Source organism: Dysidea avara, chromosome 9 (assembly GCF_963678975.1).
Source record: "Dysidea avara chromosome 9, odDysAvar1.4, whole genome shotgun sequence".
In the NCBI taxonomy this organism is placed as follows: Eukaryota; Metazoa; Porifera; class Demospongiae; order Dictyoceratida; family Dysideidae; genus Dysidea; species Dysidea avara.
The window spans coordinates 33,693,121-33,703,949 of record NC_089280.1 but is presented as its reverse complement, the minus strand read 5'-3'; the positions used below and the strand labels follow the sequence as shown (position 1 = coordinate 33,703,949).

The window sequence follows — 10,829 nt, the reverse complement described above, 5'->3', positions numbered from 1 at the left end:
GAGCTCAGCTGCAAACAAATCACCTGTAAAGAATTCAGCTACAAACAAATCACCCTGTAGAGAGATCAGCTAGAAGAAGTTACCTTGTAGATAGTTCAGCTACAAAAAATCTCCCTGTAGAGAGATCAGCTAGAAGAAATTACCTTGTAGAGAGTTCAGCTACAAAGAAACTATCATGTAGAGAGTTCAGCTGCAAAGAAATCACCACTGTCCAAATTTCAAGGCAATAGCTCTTTCCAATCTGAAGTTATCAATTGTCAAAGTTGGCAAATTGGATGTGTGTGGAAGACCCCTTTTCGCAAATCCGATCACATATGTATTATATATATAATTTGTACATTTACTGATAAAATATTTAAAGTACATCTACTTCATGTTTTCGTCTTCCTGTAGTAAAGAAAAAAAACATAGGTTAAAAAAGTCCCAAAGCTGGCCATAGGCCGGCTTTGGGGTATACAAATACAAAAAGAAATGAAATCTAATCCAAAACAGCCAAGCTGTAAAAAAAGTGTGCGGCCCTCAGAAAGGCTATGGTGAAAAAAGATGTGAAATCCAAGGTGGCGGCCAAGAAATGGCTGTGATGGTAGGTTAATGGTAAAAATTTTAATAACGACAATTCAGGTGAATTTTTGTGCTGCTTCACAAAATTTACCTGAATTGTCATTATTAAAATTTTTACCATTAACCTACCATCACAGCCATTTCTTGGCCGCCACCTTGGATTTCACATCTTTTTTCACCATAGCCTTTCTGAGGGCCGCACACTTTTTTTACAGCTTGGCTGTTTTGGATTAGATATAATACAAATCAAAGTTCAGATACATTACAAGTCTCTTTGTAGAAAATTCAGCAACGAAGGAATATATAAGGGACCCCAAACTCTTATTTATACCAAAGAGTTTACAAGTATGTTATTGATAAATTGTATCACACACTTCTTTCTTGCAAACACACCCTTATCTATAAAGTAAAATTCCTATAATATGCCTATGAAAAAAAACTAGTTCTAAAAATCCTAAAGATATTTACTAAAGTTAAATTTGATTGTCAAAGTTGGAATATGTGTCCAGACGGTCCATGGTCTCCTTGAGGGTTTTGTGGATGAACTCATACTGAGCCTAAAAATTAAAGAATAAAATGCAGCATATGATATACACATGGTGAGGTCTTACAGTGTTCTCCACCATTCCTGGACGTTGGGTACGCATGGTCTTAATGGCATAGAACACATCAGCCATGTGTTCAGTCTTGAACCGATCATGACACAACATAAGAGCACAGAAACTTCCAGTACGTCCCAAGCCATCACTAACAACAAAAGATTCAAATTTCAGGATGTGTATTACTCTCTTGTTATTAAGCAGTCAAAGTTACTGACAGTATGACCCATTTAAAATGTCTTTAAATTTTTTTTATTTGAAGGTGCTAGATTTAATCCTATACACACATTCTCAGTAATAGGAATCTCACATTTGCCCTCAGGGTTTTCTATATCACAGCTATATACAATAGGTTGTAGTTAGTGGTGTGTTCATATGTACCTGCAGTGGACAGTGATTGGCCCATTTTTACTTCTGCGTTGCACAGTCTCAACCATCTCAACCATATCCATGATGGAGGAGGCCTCTGATGGACAGGAGTGATCTGGCCAGCACAAGTACTGGAAGTGGTTAATGGTCCGAGGAGTTGACTCCTAAGAATTACAAAGGTGTAATGTAATGCTACACAACTGTGATGTCATTAATTAATTACACTACAAAATAGATTATGGTACTCACTTTGGCATGTGTAACTTGCATAATGCGTCGCACAAAGTACTTATCAGCTTTAGACTCAGTGGTTGTTTCAATAACAAAATGTCCAATTTTCATTGTTTCTCCTTTATCAGGCCAGTACTTGGCAGAAACCTCCTATAGTCAATGTGCAAATGCAGTGATAAAGTGTTATGGTATTAATACTTTTCCATTCTCCTCCAGCAAGTTCAACATGACAATTGCATGAGATCTCCTCTCCCACACCATTGTCCAAAAATCAATCATGGTTGAATTCATTGGTCCTTCAGCAGCCAAAAATGCCTTATGATGACGATATCCCTAATGTATTAATGGTATGTTAGTGCAGCTACTAGTTGTGTACTCACATCAATGTAGCTAGCACAGATATAATCAGAATTGTATCCAGAAGTGTTGATAAATACTCGTGAATTGTCAGCTATCAAGATATTAATTTTGTCACTAATATTTAGACACAATAACTTACGTGGTAAACGTTTCATAGATCGATTCTTATGTCTATTCTCAGGAAGATTAGCACTGATGTATTGGAAGTCTGACTCATTAGGACTGGATGCTTGTAGTTTCTAATACACATGTAACACTGACAAATACCTGACTGTTCTATTAGAGTAAACCAGTTACCCTGAATTGAGACTCGTATCCTGATAGCTTGGTAGCAGGGTTCACCTTAGCCAATTCCTCTAGCCTCAACTTTGCACTCTTAGCAGGAGCTGCAATAGAGTTATCTCCACACATGATGGATTCCATCAGAGCATCAAATATAAAAACATATTGAGCCTGTGAGAGCAATGTGTGATATTATCAGAATGACATGTTAATTTGTGTATTGGCTGTTACCAGTGTCTGAACTGTGAAGTTCCTCCTAAACCTCAGCTTGTGTACAGTGTTGTACACATCCACAATTCCCTCATGTTTGATACGTTGCAACTCCGTATCAATAGTAATGAATGTCCCAGTCCGTCCTACCCCAGCACTACACAAAACAGGCATGTCATAAAACATACAAGATGACCACTTGTAGTACCTGCAGTGAACAACAAGGGGGCTACCACGTTTACGTTTGTGGTGTTTATTAACTCTCTTCTGAAACGAGAGAAGTGCTGTGGGATACTTGGGCACACCATGATCTGGCCAGACTGTAAAGTGGAAATGTTGAACTTCAAGGTTGACAGATTTTGCCTCAGAACTAGCCTCAATCTAAAAAAATAGAAAAATTTTTTACATTGGCTATACTATGACAATGTTCTCCATACCATTTTCACAGCCAGTGTCCTGATGGAGTATTCAGCTAGTACTTCCTCCTGCTGCAAAGTCACTGAGATGTTGCCATAAGAACATGAGCCATTCACAGCATCTGGCCAGTACTGCTGACATTTTGGCTGTAGTATTACAGTAACACAATCACTCCATAACACGTACATGTTATAATACAATATTCATGTACTCATTAGACAGTTGGATGGTGTACTATAAGGGGTGAAATCATGCAAAAACACTTTATTTGTAAACTATAACCATACTTCATAAATTACTGCCATATCCATTAAAATGGTCATACATAGAGAAGCTGCTTTAGTCTTGCCCAGGTATGTATAGGTAGTGTTATAACAACTTTACCTTGATGTTACACAAACTGTACTTACTTTCCCTTCTTCAACAATGTTAGTAACCATGACAATGGCTGTCACATTCTGTTCCCAGATCATCCTCCAAAACTCAGCCATAGTGGAGGCCATGGGACCTTGACATGCTATGTAAGCCTTCCTCTCATTGTAACCCTGTGGAAAATGCAATATATTCTAGCTGTATATGATGTGTTTCTACTGACATCAATGAAAGAAGCATTGATGTAGTCTGTTCCAGCAAGCTTGTCTTGTAAGTTCAATACCACTCTGGAGTGATCATCTGGGGACCAAAACATTAAGTATACATCACCACTCAACTTTTACACATACATGGCAGAATGTTCTTGTAGCGGTTCTTCATCATATTGACTACCAACTTGCATGTATGAAACGAGAAGTCATTTTCCATCACAAGAGAACTGTAATCAGTAGTAAATTGTTGGTTCATTGATGAGTGTAACATGGCAATATGCTCAGCAAAGTTCTCCACTTTAATTGGCTTGTACGTATTAGCTACAGGAAGATAACTCACGCACTAACACATTAAATACAACACATCACATTACACAATACACACAACACAACACATTACATAATACATTACACTACACTACACAACACATTACTCCCAACATACCAGTGACTTACAAGGCACATGTTGTGGATTAAGAACCAACAGTTTAATGGCTTCACTGGTTGACCCCTCATCACCAGTGGCAGTTACAGTGTAGGTTCCCTGGTCACTGTGAGTGGTACTGTGTATGTATAGTGAACCATTCTGTAGTAGTAGTGAGTCATTGACTGGTAATCCATTCTTAGTCCAACTGATCTCTGGTGGAGGATTACCATGTGCCTCAATGTATAGTGTGGTTGGTTGTCCAACTGATGTCTTCACTTCTTGTTCCTTGATATTAACAACTGGTACTGGGGATAAATGTGGCATAACATATCTATATTAATGTGTATGTCTGTGTTCATGTGTATTACAAGTATAGACACCACCTATAATGCTAGTGCATAACAGATATAGTGCTAGTGCAATAGGTAGAATTACTTATATCCTATCTGTAAAAATGCATGTCAGAATGATGGCTGATGTTTTCTATTATTAAAATAGTCAATCTGTAACTCTATAATAGAGCAGTCAGGTAGCCATCATAGTTTGCTTTGTTTTTCTTAACACTAGCTATATACAATTTCATGAATTTCCAAGAATACAAAGAATATTTTATGATTTGTTATTATGACTAGTTGAGTATTCTTTATTCAATGGGTATGCCAGAAATGTGTGAAAACAAAGTCCCAAAGTCAGAAGCACTGATTTGGCAAGGACCCAAGAGCAGAACTCAGATTTATGATACTTATGTACTCCATAATTTTATATAGTTGAGCGGCATAGCACCAAAAATGGGCATTTTGTGCACTTTGTGATAAAATTATGAAACTTTCTACGCAAATTGTGCTCCTCGTGATATATGTTTTTTGATATAGAGCCATCACAGATTTGACCTTTGGTGACCTTTAGAGCCATGTTTTCACTGAAAATTAATCATTTTGTCTTTATCTCCCTGAGGCATTATTTTACACTATTAAAACATGGTATCAAATTAAAGGTGTTGATCTAAGAACCATATTGACTTTTGTTTGAAGTTTGCATCACATTCCACTACAAAGTTATGATCATTCTTGTAAGTCATGAAATTCTTTGCCCTTGGGGTATAAATTACTAATGGGTAGTAATTCATAGAATTTCATGGTTAATATAAATGAACATAACTTTGGAATGCAATCACATATTTACTTCAAATAATAGCCGAGTAGTTTGTTTTAGCAGTACCTTTAATTTGAAACTGTGCAAAATGATGCCTCAGGGAGATAAAGACAAAAACAAAGAATTTTCAATACAAAAATGGCTGTAAAGGTCACCAAAGGTCAAATATGCAATTGCTCTATATCCAAAAAATTATGTCACAAGGAGTAAAACTTATATGGAAAGTTACATAATTGTAACAAAAATTGCACAACTATTGCACTATGCCACTCTACTAATACAATCTTTATCTTAATTGTACTATTGTAGCTAACTCTACAGGTCATGATCACATGGGTATATACTGTATACCACAAAATGATTTATCATTTGGAGATTATTTATAGTGTCTGCTTTGAAAGCTATACACTATAACAGCCTTAATAACTATTCCAGCATCTTCACTGAAGTGCACAGGATCCTTTGACAAGTTAAGTGGCTGCAAGCAATGACTTGTTGATATTCACTAACACCATCCATGTAGTTGGAGTTGTGAATAACAAGTAACCTTTGTGGACCAGCTGCCAGTACAATTAGCTAAGACCCTTTTGTGTAGTACATTGATAGCCACTGTGACAGAGAAAAGTGGTTTATCCATGCGATTATGATCTGTGGAGTTATAGTAAAGAATGTAAAGAACAAAATATCATTTAAAATTAATTTTTAAGAAAAAGTTGGGTCTCCAATCCCTGGTCTCTAGGTACACTGTTACACCTACCATTGATTTGTTGGTTACCTAAACACAGACACTGGTCCAGGAGCATAATATTGAACATAATCATATGAGCAAATGGTTGAAACTTTTAGCATTGCAGCATGGCTAAAATTATTTATGTAAATTAATTCACAACAGATTAATACATAGTGTGGTATGTTGTATGGAGTTTAACTAGTTAAACTAGGTTAATGTTGCAGTCGAGCATGCATGAGTGTATTATGATAGTGACTAACCCAAAGCTCCACCATGACTGGAGGGAAGATTGAGAAGGCACACACGTGAGAAGGGTTGGCAATAATTGGACAATAACATTGCGCATGCGTTACAAGAAAAAGGCGCGTGGAGAGGTATTAGAACACATGGTGCTATATGGCATAGTGAATCTTGTCATTTCGTTAACATACCGCCTTTACGGCAAAAATGTAACAGTCTTGGAACTATACCGGAAGTTCAATGCGGCCAACTCAATGAGACATTCATCGTTTCGTCGATATGCCGCCAGAAGGACACACAGGAGGGGCATCACAGAAGAGTCATAGAACTAGACTGGGCGTTACTACCAGTACATTCGTCGATATTCCGCCTAAAAGATGCCGAGAAGAGATGCAGTAAGGCATTACAGCCGGAGATAACGGAAAAGTCAGGGAACTTAATGGAAGCTACTGCTAATACAGGGACCAACGGAGGCTATTAAATGGCTCCCCTAACATGGAATAACTTCCCCACAATCATCCAGGAGATTACGAGATTGCTCCGTACTTAACAGCTAAACCTATGTATCAATGATGCCAAGCAAGTTCTAATTAGCTACAATACATTTGTCTTCATAGGCGACTCCCCTTCCATAGATGCCATTGAGATCTTACTATTAGGGACATTCCTTGGTCTCAGGGTCCGCAGTGCCCCGGCATGGACCACTGGGTGAATGTGTGTGCCTCTGTACTGCCTTACCACATGCCTCCTTAGCATACAAACTGCAATCCAGTAATTTGGCAAAGGGTAATTTGCAACAAGCAATCAGTGTTGACTGGTAACAAAGAGCGTTCACCTGGGCAGATTAAGGTACTACCCCCACACCCTCCCCTAAAAGAATAGAACACTGATACATACTAATATGGGTGTGTGTGTGTATGTATATATATATATATATAGTGTATGTTAGATGTTAGTATTTTCATTTTATTTACAACTAATAAGTGTGTTTAAGGTAATAGTACAGACAATATGCGACCCCCTCCTCTCCTCCATAGATGCCGTTGGGACCTTAATATAATGAACACTCCTTGGTCTCAGGGTCCGCAGTGCCCCAGCGCGGACCGCTGGGTGAATGTGCGCGCCTCCATAGTGCCTCCTTATATGTGACCCTATTTTAGAAAACCATACATCTGGGCACATGCAAAATTTGTGGGAATTCTCAATTGAAAATTTCAGTGATTTTTTAAAATTAATTTTTTTTGCATATTCTGATAAAGCAACTATTAAGCCTTCTTGCTGTGAAATTTCACACCCATAGCTTCTTTTATCCAGGAGATATACTGAATTATATCAGACCATGTAGTAGTTTCACAATGCGTGGGACAACAATTAACTTACAAATTGGGTGATTTTTTCATTCCCAAAACCAAACATTTTCTTGTCTTTACACAATATTACAAGTGATTTAATTGAGAAAAAGCACAAAGAACACATGATTAAACTCTCAAGAATCTCTTTTCATTAATTTTAGATTGTAAGAATGGTGATCTTTGTCAACAAAGTGATTTGTCATCAATTTGTCACATCTGATCACTATTCAGTTCTATAAGGGTCATTCCATGTCAAATCAACAAGGAATTTAGGGTCACCTCTTGGATTGTGACGAAACTTGGTGTGTTTGTAGTACCTGTGGTGCTTATCACTCATGCAAATTTTAGCTCCATACATTCCATAATTTCTGATTTATGACCACAAATATTTTGAATATCTCATGAAAATTTGGTCCATCTCTAGTTACAAAATCAACTACACCTTTGTACTGTGTAAATATTTTTAAACACAATTTTCACTGATGGAAGACTGTTGATTTACCTTTCCAGTGATCCCTAAATTATGGGATATCTACTTAATTATGGTTCAAAAGCACTTCATTGAAAACTTTAATCCTTTATATTTTGAAAAATGCTGCTTGAAATTTTTCAAATTCTTTTGTGAATAATGATTGGGTCATAGGCTATGTTTGACAAAATTTTTGTGGTGGGACCACAATGGGCTCAAGAGATATAATGAATTATGTTGTGGTATACGGTGGAATTTGCAGGCTATTATTGCTGTATTGGAGTGTACACCTCCAATAATCACTCACAACAAGGCCATGCCAAGTTTGTCTTACAGAGCGAAGGTGTCTAGGTACATTACAACCTGTATTAGTAACCACCTGTATCGAAAGGCCATCTATGTGCTGCAGTTACTTTATACTTCTTTAATTGGATATTAATGTATAGCACCAAAGCATCAATCTTTTCTAGCCCAGGGAAAAGAAGAGTTACACTATATGTGACTGGATTTTGGAAAACGATCCAAATCGCACATTAGAAGTTTCCAGATAAACGGTTTTAAAGAATTGAAGCCAGCATAACTCTCCAAGGATAGGAAGCACGCGTATGAAATTTACACAAAAGATGCATCAATCTGTTACCTTTCAAGCCACTTCCAGTACTTGTAGTTGCTTGTACAGTTTCCCGCCAAATAAGATAGAAAATCTGAGCAGTTGGACGGCGAAGTAGTATCACGAGTGCTCACAAAGGGGTGGAGGCTGGGGGGTGGCGGGGAGGGCAAAAGATAGGTCTCAAAATGGAGGCAGACCACAATTGGAGTCCAGACACGAGATTACAGGGCTGTGCTGGCTCCTTAGTGGCTGATGTGTAGCAAAATCTACAGAGAACACGTCTGGCCAACATTATAAGGCTGTCCACCAGTAAACCACTGATTCTTGCCAAGCCAGGTCCTTCACAAGGCCTGAAACCGCCATTTGGGCACTCCACACCACCCAGAAAAGACGTCTATTAAAACCAGCCTCGTGTAGTTTGAGTAGTGCTGAGGGTCAAAACTTGTAGTACGATAGTGTAGCTATCCACTGGTGGTGTTAGTTTGATTTTGCCTGATGTGCGATTTGGTTCGGTTCTGTAAAATCTGGTCACATATACAGTTATTACAGTAGATGCATTACTTGTACCAAGAGTTTTTATATTATTAACACTTGCTTGCACCTCAATGTGTGATTTATAGTACTGTAATTACTAAAATTAATGGTTTTTGAAAGTATTTTGTGTTCACGTTTTGAAGATCAGTACAGGTAAAAGATTAAATAAGTGGTTAACATGTTTACTTCCTACGTGAATATGTGTATGAATTTATGACTTGATCTTCAAAGTGGTCGTGAATGTAAAGTAATGTAGTAATTAATTTCACATATTGAGGTACAAGTAATGCATGTATATGGTAAAACCCCTCCATTGCTAGGACCATAATAAAGTGCTCATATTACAGAAGCCACAGAAGTATCTTGGTCTAAATGTATGTGCACCACTAGAGTGGGAGTACAGTGTATAAACAGGTGTCCTGGTTATCAAGGTATCCAGGTATCCCTTCTGAGGAGTTCTGTTGTATGTACCTATGCAGCCACATACGGAACTTAAATATGGCTAAGTCCACTACAGTGGGATCAACTTATAAAGAAGGTACTTGTGAAGAGATGGTACAACATTTACATGATGTTTAGGGACACATGGTGGTCAGATCTATAATTTATAGTCAACCTGTCTAATAAGGACCATTTTTGGATTTGCTAGAAAGGGTTGATGCTTTGGTGCTATACATTAAAGAACATAGACTATGACCCAATCATTATTCACAAAATGATTTGAAAAATTTCAAGAAGCATTTTTCAAAATACAAAGGATCAAAGTTTTCAATGAAGTGCTATTGAACCATAATTAAATAGATATTCCATAATTTAGGGATCACTGGAAAGGTCATCAACAGTCATTCATCACTGAAAATTGTGTTTAAAAATATTTACACAGTGCAAAGTTACGGTCAATTTTGTAACTAGAGATGGACCAAATTTTCATGAAATATTCAAAATATTTGTGGTCATAAATCAGAAACTATGGAATGTATGGAGCTAAAAATTTGCATGAGTGATAAGCACCACAGGTACTACAAACACACCAAGTTTCATCAAAATCTGAGAGGTGACCCTAAATTCCTTGTTGATTTGACATGGAATGACCCATAAACTGATAATGAAAAGTTAGTTTGTAATGTATTAGACAGTAAATTGGCCATATCTTTGGAATGCTTCAATGTATCGTCACAAATTTTTCACACAAGGTAGATAACCACTCAGTGCTTCATTGTAGCTATAAAAAATAAAATTGGTCAATGTGCCCAGATGTATGGTTTTCCAAAATAGGGTCACATATTAGCATACAAACTGCAATAATTGGCAGAGGGTAACTTGCAACAGTGATGATTGAGTTTAAGTGGCAATCAGTGTTGACTGGTGACAGAGTTTTCATTTGTGCAGAAAAGGTCTCAGGGTCTGCAGTGCCCCAGCACGGACCGCTGGGTGAATGTGTGCGCCTCTGTAATGCCTCCTTATTAGCATACAAACTGCAATAATTGGCATAGGGTAACTTGCAACAGTGATAATTGAGTTTAAATGGTTGACTGGTGACAGAGTTTTCATTTGTGCAAAAAGGTATTGCCCCCACACCCCCTCCCCTAAAGGGATAGAACACCGTTTATATATGTGTGTGTGTATATATATATGTATCATGAAACCACATAACTTCAAAGCCAAATTCCAGGGTACATATCTTATAAACCCTGGCTGGCCA

At 37.5% G+C, this 10,829-nt stretch overlaps 1 protein-coding gene across 2 annotated transcripts in view; it reads right to left on the bottom strand.

Annotated features, from left to right (window-relative positions):
* Nucleotides 1-936: 936 nt before the first annotated feature.
* Nucleotides 937-10,829, bottom strand: part of LOC136266168 (uncharacterized) — an 82,566-nt gene continuing 72,673 nt past the window's right edge. For both annotated transcript variants that reach the window (XM_066061158.1, XM_066061159.1), the window contains exons 25-39: nt 4,070-4,345; nt 3,752-3,934; nt 3,625-3,701; nt 3,440-3,574; nt 3,050-3,175; nt 2,821-2,993; nt 2,634-2,769; nt 2,418-2,573; nt 2,260-2,359; nt 2,141-2,211; nt 1,959-2,093; nt 1,779-1,910; nt 1,542-1,693; nt 1,173-1,308; nt 937-1,118 (exon numbers count right to left, since the gene is read on the bottom strand). In XM_066061158.1, coding sequence (XP_065917230.1) covers nt 1,035-1,118; nt 1,173-1,308; nt 1,542-1,693; nt 1,779-1,910; nt 1,959-2,093; nt 2,141-2,211; nt 2,260-2,359; nt 2,418-2,573; nt 2,634-2,769; nt 2,821-2,993; nt 3,050-3,175; nt 3,440-3,574; nt 3,625-3,701; nt 3,752-3,934; nt 4,070-4,345 — 2,072 coding nt within the window. In that variant the 3' untranslated portion in view covers nt 937-1,034. The remainder of the gene's footprint in view (nt 1,119-1,172; nt 1,309-1,541; nt 1,694-1,778; nt 1,911-1,958; nt 2,094-2,140; nt 2,212-2,259; nt 2,360-2,417; nt 2,574-2,633; nt 2,770-2,820; nt 2,994-3,049; nt 3,176-3,439; nt 3,575-3,624; nt 3,702-3,751; nt 3,935-4,069; nt 4,346-10,829) is intronic.